This window comes from Geotrypetes seraphini, chromosome 3 (assembly GCF_902459505.1).
Source record: "Geotrypetes seraphini chromosome 3, aGeoSer1.1, whole genome shotgun sequence".
NCBI classification, from domain to species: Eukaryota; Metazoa; Chordata; class Amphibia; order Gymnophiona; family Dermophiidae; genus Geotrypetes; species Geotrypetes seraphini.
The window spans coordinates 307971694-307996216 of record NC_047086.1 but is presented as its reverse complement, the minus strand read 5'-3'; the positions used below and the strand labels follow the sequence as shown (position 1 = coordinate 307996216).

General features: G+C 41.7%; 1 protein-coding gene across 3 annotated transcripts in view; it reads left to right on the top strand.

Annotated features, from left to right (window-relative positions):
• The window catches only part of MACROD2 (mono-ADP ribosylhydrolase 2), a 1978548-nt gene that overhangs the window by 1852791 nt on the left and 101234 nt on the right, over positions 1-24523 (top strand). Inside the window, exon 17 of one of the 3 annotated variants that reach the window (XM_033936387.1) lies at positions 21414-21509. The exons of the other annotated variants lie outside the window; for them this stretch is intronic. Within the exon in view, the coding sequence (XP_033792278.1) occupies positions 21414-21505 (92 nt within the window). The 3' untranslated portion in view covers positions 21506-21509. The remainder of the gene's footprint in view (positions 1-21413; positions 21510-24523) is intronic. 3 annotated transcript variants of the gene reach the window in all.

The window sequence follows — 24523 nt, the reverse complement described above, 5'->3', positions numbered from 1 at the left end:
TCTATCAGCTAACCCTTTGGCGCATAATTTTTGGCATCCTTCATAAAATTGCCCCTTAAATGGGTAATTTTCTTTAGATCACCTAATGTTAGGTAATTCTATAAACAGCACCTAAAACATAGGCGATAAGGCACGCGGTGCGTGGCACATGTCAATCATAAGTTAGAATAACACCTAGCAGCGCCTAAACTGGATTTAGGCATCCTAATCTTAGGCGTTCCCTATTTATGGCAGCGTGTTCTTGGCCTAAATACTAGCACCTAAACTAGGTGTCTACCAGCACCTAAGTCCATTTTAGGCACCTACCATGCCAAATATGCCCACAATCTGCCCCTAACTACTCCTATTTTGAGATAGGTGCCTTGGACTAGGCGCCTACCCAGTTAGGCTCCTGCCATCTAATTAATTTTAATTTAAGCTAATTCTGGGCTGCTAATTGCTTATTTTCTGTGCCAATGGACGTCTAGATCAGCTAGGCGAGCCAATCTAGTTGCCTAATTTTAGGCATCTTTTATAGGTGCACTTTGTGCAGAACTGCTATTATGTCATTGTGGAACAGTGAAAATCTGCACTTATGTGCCTAATGTTAGGCATGAGCACTTATGCCAGCTCAATGGCTGGCATCAATGCTGTAGGCGGTTAGTGTGTAAATGCCAACTTAGCCTCACACTAAAGATGGCACTATTTAAATCTGTTTCATTTATGGTTGGGAATCATATAACACAACTCTCCAATACTTTACCCAACCTCCAAAATATCCAGCGTTCCCCTCCGTAGGATTACAAATTGTTAAACATACTCTCATATATTTCAAATGTAACAAAATGTGGCCTCAGGTACACCTCCTACCCCTTAGTAGTGTTCAATATCGGTGGGAATACCGGTGTTTTCATTCCTCATTGGCTCACATTCTTTTTTTGCAATTATTTAAGTAAACTTTTTTTATACTTTTTAACTTTTCTATCCACCGTGCTCTTTTTAGAAGTTTCCTTGAGATTATTCTATTTAAAAATGTTCAAATAAATTGTATACTTAGCTTATCATGCTACTGGGTTACATAATCCAACATGTTTCGCAACAATTTGCTTTATCAAGGATCCTCCAGAACCATTGTGTCTACCATCTTACTCAAAGTTTTTTGCAAGACTTTGAGTAAGATGGTGGACATAGTGGCTCTGGGGGATCCTTGATAAAGCAAATTGTTGCGAAACATGTCGGATTATGTAACCCAGTAGCATGATAAGCTAAGTATACAACTTATTTGAACATTTTTAAATAGAATAATCTCAAGGAAACTGCTAAAAAGAGCACGGTGGATAAAAAAGTTAAAAAGTTTTTTTAAAAGTTTACTTAAATAATTGCAAAAAAAGAATGTGAGTCAATGAGGAATGAAAACACCGGTATTCCCACCGATATTGAACACTACTAAGGGGGAGGAGGTGTACCTGAGGCCACATTTTGTTACATTTGAAATATATGAGAGTATGTTTAACAATTTGTAATCCTACGGAGGGGAACGCTGGATATTTTGGAGGTAGGGTAAAGTATTGGAGAGTAGTATTCTATAGCCTGCATGTATAACTACCTGACCCTCCATGCACCTCCTGGATCCATGCCCCCTTGGAGTTGCATGCTGTGGAATTTGAGCACACAACTTATGGAATACCAACAAAGGGTCAATTATACATGTAACCGTCAATTAACAACAATTTTTTTGCCCAAAATTGTTTGCTAAAGCTAATTAGCATCTAGTTAATCTATTAAGTTGCACAGACGAATGATTGTATTCTATAAGTTGCATGCAGAAATTTGCATGCTAGTCAGAAATTTGGACATTCAGCTGTCTTGAATTAAGGGTAAATGTCTAACTGTTTGCACCTACCTTAAACCGCCTAACTTACGGTGCCATTTAGAGAATTTGGGCCTATCTGCCCAACAGTAGGACACACTTCAAAGAACATTAGAAACATAGAAACATAGAAAGATGACGGCAGAAAAGGGCCAAGGCCCATCAAGTCTGCCCACTCTATAGACCCTCCCCTTAATATTATACAATGTTTTACCCTGACCCACTTAGGGATCCCACATGGGCGTCCCATTTATTCTTAAAATCTGGCACGCTGCTGGCCTCGATTACCTGTACTGGAAGCTTGTTCCATTGATCAATCACTCGCTCCGTGAAGAAATACTTCCTGGTGTCGCCGTGAAATTTTCCGCCCTTGAGTTTGAGCGGGTGCCCCCTTGTGGTTGAGGGGCCTCTGAGAGGGTGTCTTAGTGGTGAAAAAGCATGGGTACAGTGCATGATTGCATGAGATCAAGAGAGAGACTTAAGAAGAAAATTAAAGCTGTGTAAGAGAGAGACGTTAATCTTAACCGATTCCCCATCCTCCTTTGTTGTAGGGAAATTCAGTACTCTACCTAAAAATGCCGCTAACCGCTGATATACAGTAGATGCACAAATCAAAGTATAAAATCACATTTGAATTCACTTTTCACTGTCATAAAAATCTTTCCAAAGCACATTTGCCAAACTCTTAATTCACATGCAAAAAAAAAAATCTCTGCATTATGTAAATAATGTTTTAATTGTGTAAAAATACAGGTCAGTACTTTTATTAAACACAAAGATCAATTCTTATTCCAAATTAAATCTTAAAGCCTGATCTTGGTTGTAAATCCAGGTCAGTACTAACTGCATCTTCCTAATTATAAACTCCTTTTGTCAGCCACATTGACACTAGTTTAATTGCAAATGCATGTTAGAAGTATTGACATTTCCTTATTGCATAACCAGGTTAATAGCATCAGCACTCTTCATTTCTCATAACCAGCTTAATAGCATATTTTTCTGTTTTTATTGCGGGTCTAAGTTGAGACTAATGGCACTCTTTTTATTGCAAGTCAGGTTAATAGTGCTGTGTTGTGTTTTATTACTCACAGTGTTAATAGGATTGATGTAGCCCTTGTTTCGAGTCCAGGTAAATGAGTTTGCAGTGCTCCAGTTGCAAATCCAGGTTACAGTTCTGTTAAATTCTAATTGCATTTTCTGCATTCATTATGTTAATATCTTCTTAACAGAGAAATAATTTACATTTTGTTATGTGCTTCATTAAAAGCTGACTAGATAAAAGCATAATCTTTCACTTCTTCTCCCTCGTGTTCCTTACTGACTTACTCTTGGCAGGTATTTTGCTAGTGGGCTTCCTAACTTGTGTGGTAGGTTGCACCATACTTTCCCTTTCTTAGGCCTTCTTTTACTAAGCCATGATAGGTTTTTACTGTGGCCTGGAGTGTCAAATGCTCCAACAGTGCTCCGATGCTCAAAGGAATTCTCTGAGTGTCTGAGCAGCGTTGGAGTATTTAGAGCTCCGGGCCGCAGTAGAAACCTCTATCGCAGCTCAGTAAAAAGGGGGGGGGAGGGGGGAATTACTCATTTACTTGTATACCTACTGTTTAGCATGCACAGATTTCTTTTGTTTCTTTTACATGCACACAAAGATATTTTATAAAGTAAATGCAAAAAAGTAAACCTCACCCCTGGGGAACTCCTTTGTTCAGCTTGGTTAAACATACAGTATGCACATACAGGTAGTATGCTGGCAAAATCGAAAACTCAGAATGGGATCAAAATAAATCTTTTACTGAATAGTGCCTATACCCACATTCAATTTCAGGCTAAGAAGATAACACTTCAGAACATTCTATATATTCCTTAAGCAGCTTTTGGGGCATTCTCTCTCTCTATAAATAGATCGATATTGGATTATCAGAAGTAGCCTTTCAAAATGCTCTCCTTCTCAGAGCATTAGGCTATAATATTCTTCATTGATCCTTTTTTTCCTTTTAAATATCAAATCATTCATTACTGAAAAAGAATGCAATTTATCTTGTGCAGAGATTCACTTTCAAAAAGGAAGCTGTAGCCAAAAACAAGAACCCGACATGAATTTGTGTTTCACCCAACTAGCTGTTTCAAGGGAATTACTCAGCTTCAGTTTCCAACATTATAATTAAGGGATGCACGCTTTGCGCTAGTCTCTCTCAGAAATATCCCACTTGCTGTAGCAGTCACGTCACTGCCCTTCTTCAGTCAGGATGGCTGCAGCTTTATTATGCTAATCTTCACTGAACCAGGCACATTTGTGGTGGTGATAGTGTGCATTTCACCAGTTGCTGTACCCCTGATGCAGCCATATAGGTGAAATTCAGCCACATTGGGCACATCTGTTCCTGGGAGCTTTTGAAATGAAGACTTTTATGTGTGGATTCTATTGGTCTGCTTTGTTTGTTTTCTCTTATTTTATATAGGCAACATAAGTGACTATGAAGCCCTTTACTTAATACAGGGTTACCATATGCTAACAGCAAAATATCACAAAACACTTTACTATGGGAGCATCCAATATTTTCTTAATAGGAGGAGGTAAGTGCTCCTGCATCAGTTTTTTGCAGGTCTCATGTGCGAATGGAAACATTAGCACAAAACCCGCAAATACTTTTTTTGTAACCCTATAAATGTGTCTCATTAAATCTAGGCACAGCACACGGGAAGGTCCCGCATTAAAATATCTTAAGTTTTGTGTGCTTTGTATGGCTTCCATACCAGAATAGTCACAGTTATTTATGGCTGTTACAAGGCAGGCAGGAATGGTCAGCTTAAGTTTCATCCATACACTCCTCTCCTCTGTTTGTTTATGTCCCATATACATCGTATACACAATCACTTTATGCACTCATCTTTCTCAACATTATTCACCTTCCTCCATGCACACAACACCCTCCCCCCCTTTCATCTCGCCACTCATCATTCCGCTGTTACGTTTACACTGTTCTTCTGAATCATTTCATCTCTCCCTGCAAAAACTGTCTGTTCTGTAGTATACTGTTCTCGTTACTCCTGCCCACAACTCGATTCAGGTTTCCTATCATTCTTCATCTCCCCCCCCCCCCCTTTTCCTTTCACATTCTGATTACGATATGTTCATCTCTCACTCACTGGGCCTCTTCTCCCTCGAACAGAGGAGATTGAGAGGGGACATGATCGAAACATTTAAGGTACTGAAGGGGATAGACTTAGTAGATAAGGACAGGTTGTTCACCCTCTCCAAGGTAGGGAGAACGAGAGGGCACTCTTTAAAGTTGAAAGGGGATAGATTCCGTACAAATGTAAGGAAGTTCTTCTAGAGAGTGGTGGAAAACTGGAACTCTCTCCCGGAGTCTGTCATAGGGGAAAACACCCTCCAGGGATTCAAGACAAAGTTAGACAAGTTCGTTGGTAGGAGTAGTCTCAGTTAGGGCGCTGGTCTTTGACCAAAGGGCCGCGCATGAACGGACTGCTGGGCATGATGGACCACTGGTCTGACCCAGCAGCGGCATTTCTTATGTTCTTATGTTCCACTTCCACATCATGTGCGTGTTTCTGACGTCATGTCCTGTCATCCATTCAAAATCAGCTGGTTTCCCATGGCATCTCTTCTTTCACTTTCAATAGCAGTACATAGTCACTCTGTGCGTTAGCCCTGAAGGAGAATTTCTTGCTTCCGATTCAAACCAAGTGATCATCTGCAATCCTTGTGCCTTTTTACAGCGTTTGGTGTCACACTTGACTTTATTTAACTTAAGTTACAAGTTTGGTGCATGGCTTCAGTTTGCCACATACACTATGCTAACTTGTTCCCGCCGCCTCAGTTTGGCTTCTTAATTTGCATTATTCACGAGTAAAACCTATCCTGTCTTCATCAACATCTTCATTGCTACCATTTAGCATGTTTTAAATACATTTTGAGCGGTAATTTGCGTGCCCCACTGTTGCTCCTGTCTGCCATATTTTGTGTGTTTAATCCTTCATTTTAATATCTCTCAAGTGTCTGCATTGGCCACACTGGCTTTTGTTCCATATCTGGTGTATAAAGATTAGCTCCTGTATGCTTTCCCCTGTCTAGCATTCAATATATCATCATTTATTACTATTTATATCCATACTTTACCTCTGCACATGTTCTTTTTCAATCAATCATTCTTTCCCGACTGGACTATTGTAATTCCATCTATCTAAGTCTAACCAAGAAAAATCTTCAAAGACTTCAGCAGATCCAGAACACTGCGGCTAGGTTGATCTTCGCAAAAAGCAAATTTGATCATGTTTCCCCGCTTCTGTCAAAACTTCACCAGTGATTTCTAGGATTCACTTTAAATGTACCTGCCTAATTTTCAAGATCCTACATGGCATTCTTCTTCCCCTAATCCCACTATCCTGGAATTCTTTGAGACCTGACACTACCAGATCCGCCCACAAAAACTATCTTTCCCCTCATTAAAAGGCGTCATGTATGCAGGTAAATTAGGGAAATCCCTTTTCTTCAAATTCACTGAGCTTTAGAATAACCTCCCTGCCCCACTGCGGAGCCTAAGCTCATTCCAATTATTCCGAAAGCATCTGAAAACCTGGCTTTTCTCCAAAATGTAAAGCTATCTATTTAAAATGTAAAGCTAGCTATCCTCTTCATAACCTCTAATTTCTTATGTCCTTCCATCATTTATTGAATTACCTATAAACCGTGTCGAGCTCTATCTCTATGGAGATGATGCAGTATATAAACTTAAGGTTTAATTTAGTTTTACAAATTACATTTTTTCTTTCATTTAAGCATTTTGATTATTTTATATTACAACGTTGTTCTTCGCATGACTCTCTAGTATATGTGATACATCGTACATTCCGGTAGGTGACCCATATCACCATTTTTTCACAGTTTTGCTTTGGGGTATTTTTTTCCATAATTTTCATTATGCCTCCCCTCACTTGTTTCATACTCAAGTTTCTCACACTTTTAGCCATCATAAACAATAATGCCACCGTATTGGCCATAAGGGGCAGCTCACACGTTTTTGGTCTCTCTCGCAATTTAATAAATCTAGCAATCATTCACATTCACGCGCCACACACATAATAGCTCATAATCTTCTCTTGCTGGACCAGGTACATTCCTTTCACACATTTCCTTTACATTTCATATATGCTGACATCATTGGGAATTCTTTGATCTTCACACATTTCACTCACCACTGGTGGCGTCTGGTTCAAAGCCCCTTCATTCCTCAATAGGACCCCTGAGGAAGGAGTGTTTCTCCAAAACACAGACCGTGTTAGGTCCGTATTCCATGTATATGAGAGCCATTTTAATGGATTACAATTTTGTATAGACTTTCAATAAATATTCCTGCACCTTGTACATTCCGCTCTGCAGTTTTTTCCTTGTTTTTGGTGTTCAGCTTAAGTTTCTACACATACATGGGTGTTTTATGTACACCCATGTATGTGTACACCCATGTACACCCATGTATGTGTACACCCATGTACATACATGTACCCATGTATGTGTACAATAGCCCCGGCTTTGCCAGACTCCACCCAAGAATACCACATATACCATGTAAAAGCACATATTATATGTTGCAAATATTTATGCATGTATGTACCTGAATAGTTTTCTAAGTACAGTGGAACCTTGGTTTGTGAGCATAATTTGTTCCAGAAGCATGCTCGTAAACCAAAGTGCTTGTATATCAAAGCATATTTCCCCATAGACAACAATGGAAACGCGGGCGATTCATTCCACATCCCAAAAAAGACACACACCCTCCCCCAGGCCACTGGCGTGCTTTCACCCCACCCCCAGGAACCAGCTTTCCCACCCCACCCCCATTAGAATCTCGTAGATGAGAGGGAGCCAGAAGGCCTTAAGCCAAAAGCCTGTTATGGCGTCGGGGAAGCAGGGAGAAACCAAAGGCAACGTGAGTCTATCACAGAGCCCGGGATGGACTCTGTGATCAACTCGCGTTGCCTTGCGATCTACTGGTCGATTTTGATTGGCTTTTTGGGCACCCCTGGCCTTAATGGTCAGACCTAAATGTTTGTTGCGCACATGGGTGCTATGCATATTCTATAAATCATGCCTAACTCTGGAGGCAGTTTATAGAATAGCGCAGATTTTATGGCAACATATATAGAATTTGGTTCTGTCTGGCTAAGCAGTGCTACTAAAAATCCAGCACCCTCTGTCCCCATTGAATAAATAACTTCTGTCAGGGAAAGGGTATGCAGTTTTTCCCAAATAAACATTAATCTCCACCTTACAGCCCAAGCACTTTCCATCACCCAGCCTTCTCAGCTATTATTACCTCTTGTTCCCTCCCTCCTCTGCCTGTAGCCATCAGCCTTTCCTCTTCCCTGTGTGGGGCCTAGAAAACCCTCACAATCCTGTAGATCCAGCTGTCAGCTCCTCTTCCATCACTGTGCTTTGCCACCTCTAGCTACTCTCCATTTTCTTTCACTGTAGGATCTAGGAATCCCCTGCCAGGTCCACTGGAGCCCTGTTCCGTAGAAACTTCTTATGATGATAAATGAAGTCAGTTCACCATGCTTATTGGTTAAAACGAATGGCCCTTCATTTCTAGGTTGGGGCGGGCGGTGGGGTGTTGCAAATTCAATGAAGGCTGATTGGTTAAAGGCAATAACCAGTAACCCTAGTTATCTGCCAAAATGTTTTCCGGTATAATAAAATTGCTGCATGGCATTTTGTTAAACCTTTCTCCTCTGTATTGAAATTATGTAGATAGGCGTCTGCTAAAAGCAAGCCTTTCTGGCAGGGTATCTATAAAGGATAATAACTAGAATCGTGCAGTGAGTAATAGTTCCCGGATTAAAACTGATAACTCCACATAAACACTTGAGCATTGATATATTGTCTCGGAATCAGCAAAAGAACAGAAACGTGTGATGAGATAATGGCTCATTGTGTCATCAATGTGGAATAAAATATTGCTTAGAAATGCTTAAGTCGCATACATTTTACTATATATTCAGTGGATGTGTTGCACACAGTGGTCTACCTCGTATTAAAGCAGCATCTTCCTGTCACCCTCATATTCACAACTCACTGAAAAGGACAGTGTAATATTCTTTTAGGCAACAGAAGAAACTGCAATTTCCCTTCATTATCCTTCTCTGCTGAAACATGCTTCCTGTAGCCTATGCATGGAAAAAACAGGTGGTGCGCAGTGTGCTCTGAATTTTAATTCTCTTCTTTCTTGCACTGGGAGGATTTACCTTTGATGTGTTCCTGTTCAATCACAGGCAAACAAATAGAGTCTTACTATATTTGTTTTTAATATGCTTCATCTCATTTGTCTGGGTGATTAAAAAAGACACATTTTAGCTGTGAGACTTTGTAGATTGATTGTATTTCACTGCTCTCTTCAGGTGTTGAGAACAGTGGAATAGCAGAGGCGTCTAAGTGCATTAGTCCTTAAGGGCCACATTCTATAAACAGTGCCTAAATTGGCAGGTGCCTTGAAAAAAGCGCCATCTGCGTGTTCATCGTGCTTAGGCGCCGTTTACAGAATCGCACTGTATGGTGCCTATCACAAACTTAGGCACCAGTAATGTAGGCCACTAAGGGTTTCTTCGCTTTGCTCCAAAGTACACAGTGGCTGATATTTACCACTGTTTAACTGGCCAGAAACAGCTCCTGGCTGATTAAATAGCACTTACCAGTTAAGTGCTAATATTCAGCAGACGATAAACTTCTGAATATTAGCATCTAACGGATAACTGACTAACCGCAAAATTTAAAACGCTTAGCCAGCTAAAGGGTCCTTTTATTAAGGCGCACTAACCGATTTAGCGTGCGCTAAATGCTAAGGCATCCATAGAATATAATGGATGTCTTAGCATGTAGTGCGTGCTAATCTCTAGCGCGCTCTAAATCGATTAACACGCCTTAATAAAAAGACCCCTAAGTTTATAGCAGCCAAAAAATAAAAGATAGCCATTGCTGGACACTGGAAATGGCCTGGCATTGAATATCTGGGCTCAGTGCCGATCATGAGAGTCAGCCCGGCTAACTTCTGCAGTCTGACTGCCCATGATATATATCAGCACCACAGTGTTTGTGCTCAGTCATGCAAGTTTTGAAAACTCTTGAGGTTTGAGCAATATGTAAACGGGATCAAGGGCACAAAATTAAATATGCCACTTCAGTATTACCACATGTGTAGAATATTTCAATCATAGTACCATCGTAATATATACCCCGATATGCAAGGTTATTTAATCAGCCAGAAATGGCTGCTGGCCAGTTAAATAGCATTTTGGCACCTAACCACAAATATTCAGGACAAGATAATCGATTATCTTGGTTGAAGATTTACAGCCAGCGCTGAAAGGTTTACTGGCTATAACCAACAATATTCAGCAATGACCGGCTAAATTTAGCAGGCAAATTGGACCACATAAATAGCAGTCATATCTTTGTCAACTATTAACCAGCCAGTGCTGATATTCACTTAGCTAGTTAAGTTAGTGCCAGACAAAACAAACTCAGATGTTCAATGCCAGTCACCAGAAACAGCCTGACATTGAATATCTTTGCCTCAGCTCCAAACCATGGCACTTATGCAGGCTGCCTCCCACTGGCTGAATATTGGCCCCAGAGTAAATGCTAGCAGACCTGTATGGTCCATCCTGTTTGCCCATCAAAGTAGCCAGAGTTGAATTTGGCGCACTGCATAAATTCCATTTCTTCATGATTAAATGCTGGTTTACTTAACATTAGCATTCACACTCCATCAGCTCCTTCACAATTTAACTTACCCATACTAAATAAGTTCTCGTTATTGTGCAAAGTTATGGTATTATTTTGTAGTCACGATTTTTTACGTTTGCTTGTATGTTTATTTTATCATGTTTCTGTTTTAAAGCTATGTATGTAAATTATGTAAAATGTTTAGTTGTAAATGGTATAGAAATTTTTTAAATAAATAAATAAAATTACTATCGTAACATTCTCATAAACTCTCAGTACAGATCCATATCAATTCAACAACAAACCCCCAATGCCTTTTCAAACCCCCAAGGAGCTATTCAATGAAGAAACTAGCTCCCCATTAAATTCTAAACCTCAATAACAGCCTTCAATCATTACCTATGGTAACGCCAAGCCATAGCCCCCTCCCCCCTCGCAGCAGTGTTGCCTTTGAGGTTGAAGTTTACATTAATTATTTATTAACTGCTGATTTCCCAGCCAAAACTGGGTCAAAATCACATCTTTCACCAATTTTAGCTACGATCATCTCCCAATAACCCATGTCTAACACACGATTCCAGCAAACCCAAAAAACACCAGCACAGATCATACACAACCCAACACAAAATGCAAGAAATACAAACAAAACACAAGGAAGGGGAAAATTCCTTCAGACAAAGCACAACTGTACCCTTCCCTGTTTCCACACACAACTCCCTCCATCCTGCTAAAACACCCTAACCAATCCTAACGCAGTTCCTGCCTTTTCTCTTATTTACACCACCAACCAATCACAGTTAGACTCCTGGAAGGCAGAATACAGGAACTAGAAGCATTTCGAGCAGTGGAGGAGGAGGACAGAGAGGCAGAAAACTCCAAGACAGAGGAAACCATTGAGGAAGAAGTCCGGGAGTTAGAGAACTTCATCGAGGAGGCATACAGGGAGGCTGTGGAAAATCACCAGCAACAGTGGAACTGCCAAGATACACCCAGAGTGAGGAAGAACCACCTGGAGGACAAGCACAAGGAAGAAATGGGTGACATAGCAGCGACACCTGGAAACCCACAGGAAGACGACTCCGGTGCAAGTCAACGCCAGGTTGAGGGAAGATGGAAGTACACAGAGGACATGGACCTATGGCTGGAGAGATGGTCATACACCAGCGGCTAGAGAGGCAAGAAAAGCTACAGAGGACAGCAATAGTCATAGGGGACTCCATCATCAGACAATTCAACAGTTACAAAGCGGGAGGAAGACAGAATCGGCTGGTGACCTGCCTACCATGAGCCAAAATAGAAAACATAGTGAGCCACATTGACAGTATCATCAATAGCGTGGAAGAGGAAGATCCGGCGGTGGTGATCCATGTGGGGACTAACAACATGAGCAACAGGAACTACAGCAGGGAAGTACTGAAGGATGCTAGGAAGTTCCGGATGTTAGGAAGGATGCTAAAGACCAGTATGCCGAAGGTAGCATTCTCGGAGATCCTTCCAATACCGATGAGAAGAGGAAGATGGAGCTGTAAGCAGTCAACGCGTGGATGAGGCGCTGTTGTGAAGAAGAAGGATTCCACTTCGTGCGTAACTGGACGACGTTCTGGGGAACAGCAAGCTATTCAGGAAGGATGGACTCCACCTCAGCGGAGATGGAATGAGGCTATTTGCAAGCAAAATCAAGAGAAAAATTGAGAAGTTTTTAAACTAGGAAGAAGGGGAAAGCCGACAGTCGACTAGGAGTTGATAGTTCGGGAACCGGTATACCTAGAGGATACCATGCAGGTAGATAGAGGGGAAGACTGGATGCCTTTCAAGAGGCTCTGCTCAGACAAATGGTGACAGAACCCACAAGGGAAAAAGCGATATTGGATCTGGTCCTCACAAATGGAGAGAGTATCTCTAATGTTCGAGTGGGTGCTCACCTGGGAAGTAGCGATCATCAAACGGTTTGGTTTGATATAACGGCTAAAGTGGAGAGTGGCTGAACGATACTTAAAGTTCTGGATTTCAAACATACGGACTTTAATGCAATGGGAAAGTACCTGAAGAAAGAGCTGTTAGGATGGGAGGACATAAGAGAAGTGGAAAGACAGTGGTCTAAGCTGAAAGGAGCGATAAAAATGGCTACGGACCTTTATGTGAAGAAAATCAATAAAAACAAGAGAAAAAGGAAGCCGATATGGTTCTCCAACCTAGTGGCTGAGAAAATAAAGGCGAAAGAGTTGGCGTTCATCAAATATAAAAAAACCCAAGAAGAGGAGAGCAGAAAGGACTACAGGGTGAAAGTGAAAGAAGCCAAGAGAGAGATACGTTTGGCGAAGGCACAGGCGGAAGAACAAATGGCTAAAAATGTAAAAAAGGGAGATAAAAATTTTTTCAGATATATTAGTGAAAGGAGGAAGATAAAAAATGGAATTCCTAGGCTAAAAGATGCTGGGAACCAATATGTGGAGAGTGATGAGGAGAAAGCAAATGTGCTAAACAAATACTTCTGTTCTGTGTTCACAGAAGAAAATCCTGGAGAAGGACCGAGATTGTCTGGCAAAGTTACACGAGAAAATGGAGTAGATTCTGCGCCGTTCATGGAGGAGAGTGTTTATGAGCAACTTGAAAAACTGAAGGTGGACAAAGCGATGGGACCAGACGGAATCCATCCCATGATATTAAGGGAGCTCAGACAGGTTCTGGCGAGTCCTATTAAAGACTTGTTCAACAAATCTCTGGAGACGGGAGTGATTCCTGGGGATTGGAGGAGAGCGGATGTGGTCCCTATTCATAAAAGTGGTCACAGGGATGAAGCAGGAAACTACAGGCAAGTGAGCCTCACTTTAGTTGTTGGAAAAATAATGGAAGTGTTGCTGAAAGAAAGGATAGTGTACTTCCTTGAATCTAATGGGTTACAGGATCCGAGGCAACATGGCTTTACAAAAGGTAAATCGTGCCAAACGAACCTGATTGAATTTTTTGATTGGGTGACCAGAGAGCTGGATCGAGGACATATGCTAGATGTAATTTACTTGGATTTCAGCAAAGCCTTTGATACAGTTCCTCATAGGAGGCTGTTGAACAAACTTGAAGGGCTGAAGTTAGGACCCAAAGTGGTGAACTGGGTCAGAAACTGGCTGTCGGACAGACGCCAGAGGGTGGTGGTTAATGGAAGTCGCTCGAAGGAAGGAAAGGTGACTAGTGGAGTCCCTCAGGGTTCGGTGCTGGGGCCAATCCTGTTCAATATGTTAGTGAGTAACATTGCTGAAGGGTTAGAAGGAAAAGTGTGCCTTTTTGCAGATGATACCAAGATTTGTAACAGAGTAGACACCGAAAAGGGAGTGGAAAATATGAAAAAGGATCTGCAAAAGTTAGAGGAATGGTCTAATGCCTGGCAACTAAAATTCAATGCAAAGAAATGCAGAGTAATGAATTTGGGGATTAATAATAGGAAGGACCCGTATATGCTGGGAGGAGAGAAGCTGATATGAACGGACGGGGAGAGGGACCTTGGGGTGATAGTGTCCGAAGATCTAAAAGCGAAAAAACAGTGTGATAAGGCAGTGGCTGCTGCCGATGCTGGGCTGTATAAAGAGAGGCATAGTCAGTAGAAGGAAGAAGGTGTTGATGCCCCTGTACAGGTCATTGGTAAGGCCCCACTTGGAGTATTGTGTTCAGTTTTGGAGACCGTATCTGGCGAAAGATGTAAGAAGACTTGAGGCGGTCCAGAGGAGGGCAACGAAAATGATAGGAGGCTTGCGCCAGAAGACGTATGAGGAGAGACTGGAAGCCCTGAATATGTATACCCTAGAGGAAAGGAGAGGCAGGGGAGATATGATTCAGACGTTCAAATACTTGAAGGGTATTAACGTAGAACAAAATCTTTTCCAGAGAAAGGAAAATGGTAAAACCAGAGGACATAATTTGAGGTTGAGGGGTGGTAGATTCAGGGGCAATGTTAGGAAATTCTACTTTACGGAGAGGGTAGTGGATGCCTGGAATGCGCTCCCGAGAGAGGTGGTGGAGAGTAAAACTGTGACTGAGTTCAAAGAAGCGTGGGATGAATACAGAAGATTTAGAATCAGAAAATAATATTAAATATTGAACTAGGCCAGTACTGGGCAGACTTGCACAGTCTGTGTCTGTGTATGGCCGTTTGGTGGAGGATGGGCTGGGGAGGACTTCAATGGCTGGGAGGGTGTAGATGGGCTGGAGGTAAGTCTTAACAGAGATTTCGGCAGTTGGAACCCAAGCACAGTACCGGGTAAAGCTTTGGATTCTTGTCCAGAAATAGCTAAGAAGAAAAAAAATTTTTTTTTTTTTTAATTTAAATTGAATCAGGTTGGGCATTTGGGTCTTTATCTGCCATCATCTACTATGTTACTATGTAAGACAGGGATTGAAAGGGACACAAGAGGGAAAGAAATGCAAGAAAGTAACAGGCCGCAAACTAAAGTGTATGTACATGAACGCAAGGAGCCTATGGAATAAGATGGGGGAATTGGAAGCTATGGCACAAAAAGATAACCTTGACATCATTGGCATCACGGAAACATGTTGGAACGAGGTAAATGTCTGGTACACTGTGCTACCGGGATACAAGCTATACCGCAGAGACAGAGTGGGTCAGAAAGGTAGGGGACTTGCCCTTTATGTCAAAGAGGGAATTGAATCTACTGGACAGAACACAACACAACTAATGGATTAGTTAGAGTCTCTATGGGTCAAAATTCCAGGAACAAAAGGCCTGGAAACGAAGACCAGCATTTACTACCAAACCCCGGGGCAGTCCGAAGAAATTGACGGAGCAATGACGGATGAGATTAAACGTAACTGCAAGGGAGGCAATGCAGTTATCATGGGTGACTTCAACTATCTGAGAATAGACTGGAACCTAGGCACCTCCGGCTATGTTAGGGAGACCAAGTTCTTGGATGCTATAGGCGATTGCTTCCTGGAACAACTTGTCAAAGAAAATACAAGAGGAAATGTGATTCTGGACTTAATTCTAAATGGACTACAAGGACCAGCGCAAGGTGTAAAAGTAGAAGGGACACTTGGGAAGCAGTGATCACAATATTATCCGCTTCAATCTGGACACGGGGCAAAACATCGATCCAGTACGATGGCCACGGCACTGAACTTCCGAAAAGGGAATTACGAAGGGATGAGACTCATGGTGGGGAAGAAGATTAAGAAGAGGATAAGCACTGTAAAAATGGTAGAGCAAGCATGGTCCCTTTTTAAGGACACGGTCACCAAGGCGCAAAATCTATATATACCGCATATCAACAAGAGATCCAAGAGGAAAAAGAACAAGGAACCGGCGTGGCTCACTGTAGCGGTGAAGGAAGCGATCAGAGGCAACAAGACTTCGTTTATGGAATGGAAAAGGTCAAAAATGGACGAAAACTGGAAAAAGCACAAACAACATCAAAGCAGATGCCATAAGGCGGTAAGGTACCAAAAGAAACTACGAGGAGAAAATAGCCAAGGAGGCGAAAAATTTCAAGCCAGTCATGCGATATATTAAGGTGAAACGACCTGCGAAGGAAGTGGTGGGGACGTTGGATGACCATGGAATAAAGGGAGTGCTAAAGGAGGACAAAACCATCACCGACAAACTGAACACATTTTTTGCATCTGTGTTTACCAAAGAGGATATATGCAGGAAATGAAGATGGGAAACTGACGGGGTTGACGGTCAGTCTAGAAGAGGTATGCAGGCAGATAAATAGGTTTAAAAATGATAAATCCCCGGGACCGGATGGCATCCATCCGAGGGTAATCAAGGAACTGAAAGGGACTATAGCTAAACTGCTTCAACTAAAAGCCAATCTGTCGATAAAATTGGGAAGGATTCCGGAAGACTGGAAGGTGGAGAATGTTACGCCGATCTTCAAAAAAGGTTCAAGGGGAGATCCGGGAAACTATAGACCGGTGAGTCTGATCTCAGTACCGGGAAAGATGGTAGAGGCGCTGATAAAGGACTGCATCATTGATCACCTTGACGGACATGATCTGATGAGGATCAGCCAGCACGGCTTCAGCAAAGGAAGATCTTGCTTGACGAACTTGCTGCACTTCTTCAAGGGAGTAAACAGGCAGATAGACAAGGGTGACCCAGTCAACATTGTATATCTGGATTTTCATAAAGCATTCGACAAGGTTCCGCATGAACGACTATTTTGAAAAATTGTGAGCCATGAAATCGAGGGTGAAATACTCACGTGGATAAAAAACTGGCTGACGGATAGTGTGGGGGTAAATGGACAATACTCGGACTGGAAAAGCGTCATGAGTGGAGTGCCGCAGGGTTCGGTGCTCGGACCCATGCTTTTCAACATATTTATAAATGACCTGGAAATTGGTACAACAAGTGAGGTGATTAAATTTGCAGACGATACAAAGTTATTCAGATTAGTGATGACACCGGAGGATTGCGGAGACCTGCAACATGACATAAACACTCTCGAGAAATGGGCCGCGTCATGGCAAAAGAGGTTTAACGTGGATAAGTATGAGGTGATGCATGTCAATAACAAAAATCTTATACACTAATACAGGATGTCCGGGGCGGTACTTTGCCTCTTCTCCCTTGAAAAGAGGAGACTGAGAGGGGACATGATCGAAACGTTCAAGATAATGAAGGGAATAGACTTAGTAGATAAGGACAGGTTGTTCACCCTCTCCAAGGTAGAGAGAACGAGAGGGCACTCTCTAAAGTTAAAAGGGGATAGATTCTGTACAAAAGTAAGGAAGTTTTTCTTCACCCAGAGAGTGGTAGAAAACTGGAACGCTCTTCCAGAGGCTGTTATATGGGAATACATCCTCCAGGAATTGAAAAACTCAAAAGTTATGCTTAGAAATATACTGTAGAGCGACTAAAATGGTTCAGGGGCTGGAGGAGTTGCCGTACATTGAGAGATTAGAGAAACTGGGCCTCTTCTCCCTTGAAAAGAAGAGATTGAGAGGGGACATGATCAAAACATTCAAGATACTGAAGGGGATAGACTTAGTAGATAAGGACAGGTTGCTCACCCTCTCCAAGGTAGGGAGAACGAGTGGGCACTCTCTAAAGTTAAAAGGGGATAGCTTCTGTACAAATGTAAGGAAGTTCTTCTTCACCCAGAGAGTGGTAAAAAATTGGAACGCTTTTCCGGAGGCTGTTATAGGGAAAACACTCTCCAGGGATTCAAGACAAAGTTAGACAAGTTTCTTCTGAACCAGAACGTATGCAGGTAAGGCTAGTCTCAGTTAGGGCACTGGTCATTGACCTAAGGGCCGCCGTGTGAGCGGACTGCTGGGCACGATGGACCACTGGTCTGACACAGCAGCGACAATTCTTATGTTCTAACAATCCCCTCTCTCCCTGTACCCTTTCCTTTCAAATCCTGTACTTCCTTATCACCCTTTCCCTCACTTAATAACATCCCCCCATCACCCACCCTTTTTGCCATCCAAATTTTACCAGTGACTAGCTCAGCTAATGTTATCTTCTACCAGATAATTCTGGTGTCTTCTTTATCTCTGTCTATCCCTGTCAATTTTGGGGCACAGACCATAGAAGTCTGCCCAGCACTGGTTCTATTTCCAAACAACTGGCCTTTGTGAACATTGTGAAATTGTCTTCACTCTATTGTGATGATACCGACTGAACACTGTTCACACTTCTGATGGCTCATTTGATTCTGTTCCACAAAAGTTCATACATCTGATGTTCTTAACAAAATCATTAAAATTGGTATTAATGCAATACGCTATAAAAATCCTTAAGGAAGAAAAACAAGTGTGTAAAGACAAAACATGCCAATGTGGCAATTTAAATCTCCTAATATTATTGTATTACTAAATTTGCTAACTGTCCTAATTTTTTTTAGCATTCCATCATCTCTTCATTCTGTCTCAGTGGATGGTAATATACTGTACTCTGCCACAATCTTCTTCTCCAACATACATGGAATTTCTGTCCATTAGGATTACACACTGCATTTTGTTTCCTGAAGAATGTTTTCCTGTTTGACTCTGTGCTATCCTTAACATATAGCAAAGCCTCATTCACTAATTTCATTCATCCTATCATTTTGATGTAATTTAAGAACATAAGAATTGCCACTGGGACAGACCGAAGAACAATTAAGCCCAGTATCTTGTTTCCAACAGTGGCCATCCCAGGTTCCAACTACCTAACTAGAGCCCAAGTAGCAAAATAGATTTTATGCTGCTTATCCTAGGAATAAGCAGTGGATTTCCCCAAGCCTATGGGAAATTATCCAAACCTTCTCTAAACCCTGCTTAGCTAATTGATTTCACCACATTCTCCTGCAATTTGTAGCTTGGTATCATGGTTTCCCAGTGGTTGTCCTCCTTCCTTCAGGTTCTGAGATGCCAGGTATAAGTGTTCATTAACTGCCATATTCTCTACTTTTCTTATGTAATTTTTAGACTTTGCATTTTCACATGTAGCTAATTTAAATAATTTGTTCTTACATTTTTATCTGTCTGTCTTTTATATAAATACTCCTGAGTTGCATCAGTTGATTATTATCTCATGAAATACTATACTGAAAATCATGCACTCCTGAGCAACTGTCAGCATCCCCCAAAGTTGTTTACATTGCAAGATGCTAGTTGTCACCTTGGTTAAGGTGGGGGCCATTCTTTTGGAGTAAGCTCAACCTTCTCCTGAATGTTGTCTAGTTCCTAACTAATCTAAAACCTTCCTCTCTGCATCTTCGTCTCATCTGTGCATTGAGACTCTGCAGTTCTTCCATCTTCTTGGGTCCAATTAAAAGGGTCACAAACTTTACTGTATAAGTTTCAAGTTTCAAGTTTATTATCTTTTTAATATACCGACCATCAACAGGTATCTGGCCGGTTAACAATAAAATTATAAGAAAGAGAAAAAAGCCATAAATATTTAAAGATGATGAGTGGACATCAAAAACATAACTGGACAGACATGAAAGTGAGGGGAAAAGTTACATGTTTTGAGAAGAGAAGGAGAAAGTGGGAGTGGGTGGGGTCGCTTTTTTAAAGCGGTTGGTTAAATAAATGAGGAACAGAAGAGTGAAGGAGAGAGAAGAGAAGGAGAGGGAAATAGAAGAGAGAAAAAAAAAAAAGAAGGTAGCTCTAAGCACAGGCGAAAGCGTCACGGAATAAGAAAGTCTTCAAGTTAATCTTGAATTTATCTAGATGTTGTTCGTCTCGGAGTTGTTGTGGCAGGGCATTCCACAACGTTGGGGCGACTACTGTAAAATTTATTTTCCGGGTGTAATAGAAAACTAGTGCTATATTCTTCTTGGTTGCCAAGTCATTAGTAGGATTATGTTCTCACTTTACAAAGTATTGCTAACTGTTTATGACGGCCATGTTTTCCCCACTGATTCCTAATGAATAATTGTTGGAAAGACTATATAAATAAATAAGTGCTGGCTTAAGCATGAACAAGTATTTTTGGTTTCTCATGCATAGTTTACTTGAGCATTACTGAATGCTTCTTTCACCTTTTTTATTAGGGACTCTGTACAAAGCAATCCACTATGTCTGAAAAGGCATAATAAGGCTTATGTAAATTGTAATGAGGCTGGTAATGCATTCTATGCCTTAGAGCCAGCCTGACCCTGAGTATTTCATTATACACTTATTATTAACCTATTCACCACTATGTGCCCTCCTGAGGCTGACCTTGGCAAAGTTGGAATCACATTTTTATAATTTGGCTGACCCTCACAAATAACTGTCTCTAAATGGATGAATCAAGCTTTCTCTTTAATTAACTTTAAAAAGAATGAAGTTATTTTAGAAGGAAACTGAAAACTGATTTCGTGGGTGAATACACCCTTTAGAAGATTTCCTTCTAGACAAGGAAATGATATTTGTAATAATTATTTCAGGGCCAAGTGGATCCTTAGGACAGCAGAAAAATCTTTGGGATAGGTAGTAGGGTATTAGGGACCTCATGGGTTTCTTGGATTTAATGGTTGGTGGGTGGGAGTCTAGCGGCCACTTGAGTTATCTGAGTGAAATGTCATGCTTCAACTTAGACAATCCTTTTGCTCCTGCACTGCATCATTATGACAGCCTGAGCTGGTGTAAAATTCAACACTAAAAAAAGAGTAAAAGAAAAAAAAAAATCTGTGTTAGATTTTAGCACAGATTTTTTTAATACCAGAAACAATATTTTGTGCAACAAGTTGAATGCATTTTGCATGTTCACTGTGCTACCTTTCAGTTCAGTGGTTTTGCAGTGCTAATCTTTCTTCTATAGAGCAGCTTATTGCATCAGCCCCTCAGAGAGAGCTATCAGAGCCCACTCAAACCTGCAGAGAGGGTAAGCAATTTTTTCAAACCACCCATTTATATAGGTAAATGTCTTTAGAAATTGCCGTGATGCATTTTATTGGTGGATGTAAGAACTGGTTTTTCAAATAACTTGTATGAATTCTTGAATGCACTGTTTTTAGATTGAAAATGAATAAAGCTAAAATAAATTGCCCTCATGGTGTATTCAGTGTTTAATATTTAAAGTAATCAAGTCTGGATAGTGTAAATTGGGGCAACCTTTTTCCTAAAGTATCTGTGTAAATATCTAGTAAATATAAGAATTTTAAGTTTGTGTGTGTGTGGGGGGGGAGGGGGGTTCATCTTCTTAGTTGTCTTTTTTTCACTAGTGGTTAAATGCTAATTGGCACTTCTTCCTTTAATTTTCCCTTCCCTCTGGTATAGGGAAGGATGAAATTATCTGGATTAGACTTCCTTATATTCTGCTCTTCTGGATGTGTCCTGTGATATTATTTGATTGCCATGGTGCTCCTTAATTTATTTTATCTCCTTTCACAGTTAATGGAGAACTTTGGTATAGGATTGGAAGAATGGGTTTTATTCCTTTCCCTTTGTTTATTGTGCTTGGATTCACTTCCAATTTCTATTGAAAAGGTATTCTTGTAAAGTAATTTGAAATAACATAAATACAAAACTTTTAAATGTTACCATGTCCAATTATGTGTTTTAAAACAAATGGCAGTCAAAGATATGTTATATGATTATTATGAGCACAAAAACATATCAGAACAGTAGTTGAAATTGTTATTAGGGGTATCATACTAAACAACCAATTGATTTCTTTTCTTTGCTCACCAGGGACGGCAAGTATAATCATTTACCCCCAATAAAATGGGCAAATACCAATATGTCCATTTATAGCATCTGTGAAAAAGTAGAACAGTTCCCAAGGTCCAGATGCTAGTGTTTTGGAAACCATCATGCCTGTGTCGTGGGATCTTGTGGTTGAAAAAGAATATTCTTTATTATTTTATCTAAAAATCTAATCTAATCGGGATTTCTTAATTGCACTCTTCAAGCACAGGTTCAAGGCGATTCACAGGAAAGAAGCCCATGCAGTGGGCAGACTTGTTGGGCCGAAGGCCCTTTTCTGCCGTCATATTCTATGTTTCTATGCAGTTTCATGGGGAAATAGATACATCACATCAAAGAAGGAAATGATATACTGTTATAGAGTGGAAGGGGGGGGGAAGGTATAACATATTGCATAGGAAGATTACAGTATAGGAAAAGGGAAGCAGCTGATTGCATGGTTAGCGTTAGCGTTAGCGTTCTGGGGGGGGGAACCCCCCCCCCTACTACACTTATAACTACTCGTGCTCCCGCTGGTGGGGGAAAACTCCTGAACAATGAGAGAACGGAAATTTTCAGTGTACTAGGGGGTTCCCTTCCCCCTCAGAACGCTAACGGTAAGGAATGAAAGCGGCAGAACCAGCGGCGCGCACTCATCCTGCGAGCCAATGTCCTGTGCGCTTTCATCGGGTACCATATTGCACTGTGGAGGATAGTTGCACTGTCAAGAGAGTGCAGAGATATTAAATTGAAAGGAAATTGTCAAATAGGTAGGTTTTCAATCTTTTCCTGAAGGTGAGGTAGTTTGGTTCAGTTCTTAAGGAGATGGAAGGGTACAACTAAGCATGATCCTACAAACAATGCCAAGCTACGATTGACATGCGGTAGGTGCTGCTTTTCTAGGTGCTTACCGAGTTAAGCGCTGTTTATAGAATCTGTCCCTAAGTGTTGCTGTATTAACTCTATATTTATAAAAAAATAAAATTGAAAACCAAAGAAGTCCCACAATCAGCAACCAGTGCAACAAAGTAGAGTGGAAAACATCAGGCAAATGAATATGGGATTTAGATAACAGCTCTTTATTCTAGATTGCCAAAAATATTCTCTTTGAAACCACTAGCATTGATGAGTAGCTTAATGGTTAATGCAGTGAGCTAATAACAAAGAGAACTGTGTTTGAGTACCACTCTGGCTCATTATAACCCTGAGCAAGTTACTTAACCTTCAGTGCCCAAGGTACCAATAAAAAAAAAGCAATTCAGATTATTAACCTGTAGGGGTGATTCCTGCCTCACACTTAAGGCTAGGCCTCACTTATGTCAAGCAAGCCTGAACCATCTTTCCTGCATGAACCATCGTTGCTGCCTGATGCATTCTGGATGTGTTTACAAGAACTGTGTGTTTCCAGTCAAGAATATCTGCCTATTCATACATGCCCAGCTCCTGTGAACCTGGAGGAGTTATGAACTATGTTATGATCTGTGTTTCCGTGCTTATCATCTATGGCACCTTCCAAGGCCTCTGCATAAGAAAATACTATTCATTCTTGCTGTTCTGCTTGGATTGGTCCTGGAGGGTCATCTGACACGACCTAAGGAGAAAGGTGTTTGGGAGGATTTAGACCACAATCTTCAACCGCCGGTCCGCAGAAAATTCCTGCCGGTCCGCACAGGACCGGCGAGATCAACATCTTCAATTTCCTGCCGGTCCGCGCAGGACCGGCAAGATCGAGGAGCACAGGGCCGGAGAGATAATGGGGAGCCTCAGACTGTGCTTTCTTCCCTCCCAGCGGCTCTCCTTACAAGCGCAGCGATTCAGGAAGGAAGCCTTGGAGCTTTTGCTGAGTCGGGCAGCCTCTGATGATGCAACTTCCGCTTTCCTCAGAGGCGGTGCGACCCAACAAAGGACCTGAGGCTGCCTTACTGAATCGCAGCGCTGGCAAGTAAGGAGAGTTGCTGGGAGGGGAGAAAACTGCTGGGCATGGTGAAAAAAAAAAGGGACAGCTGTTACTGGACCTGGAGAGGGAGGAGAGATGCTGCTGGGAGGGGAGGAGAGAAAGGAGGCTGGGAAGCTGCTGGGTAAGTGGAAAAAGGAACAGATGCTACTGGACCTGGAGAGGGAGAAGGAGAGATGCTGCTGGGAGGGGAGGAGGGAAAGGAGTCTGGGAAGCTGCTGGGCATGTTGAAAAAGGGATAGCTGCTACTGGACCTAGAGAGGGAGAAGGAGAGATGCTGCTGGGAGGGGAGGAGGGAAAGGAGTCTTGGAAGTTGCTGGGCATGGTGAAAAAGGGATAGCTGCTACTGGACCTAGAGAGGGAGAAGGAGAGATGCTGCTGGGAGGGGAGGAGGGAAAGGAGTCTGGGAAGCTGCTGGGCAAGGGGAAAAAGGGACAGCTGCTACTGGACCTGGAGAGCGAGAAGGAGAGATGCTGCTGAGATGGGAGGAGGGAAAGGAAAGGGAAGAGAGTTACTGCTGGACAGGGGGAGGAGGGAAGGGAGAAGAAAAAAGGAAGGAAACAGCTTGCAGGGAGATTAAAGGAGGGGAAGGTGAGAGACAGGAATGAGATGGGAAGGGGGGTCAGCAGAGAAATTGAGAGGGACAAAGATGCTAGATCTGGTGTAGGAGAGATAAAAATGAAAAGAGCAGTGAAGGTGGAATGAATCGTGTAAAAAGGAGAAAGGGGCATAGGCTGGATGGAAAGGGGAGGGGGGCATAGAAAGAAGACAAATACCATATGGAAGGGGGAGAGGTCAGACAGTAGATGGAAGGGGCAGATGCTGGATTGAAGAGACAGAGAGGGCAGACGCTGGAAGGAAG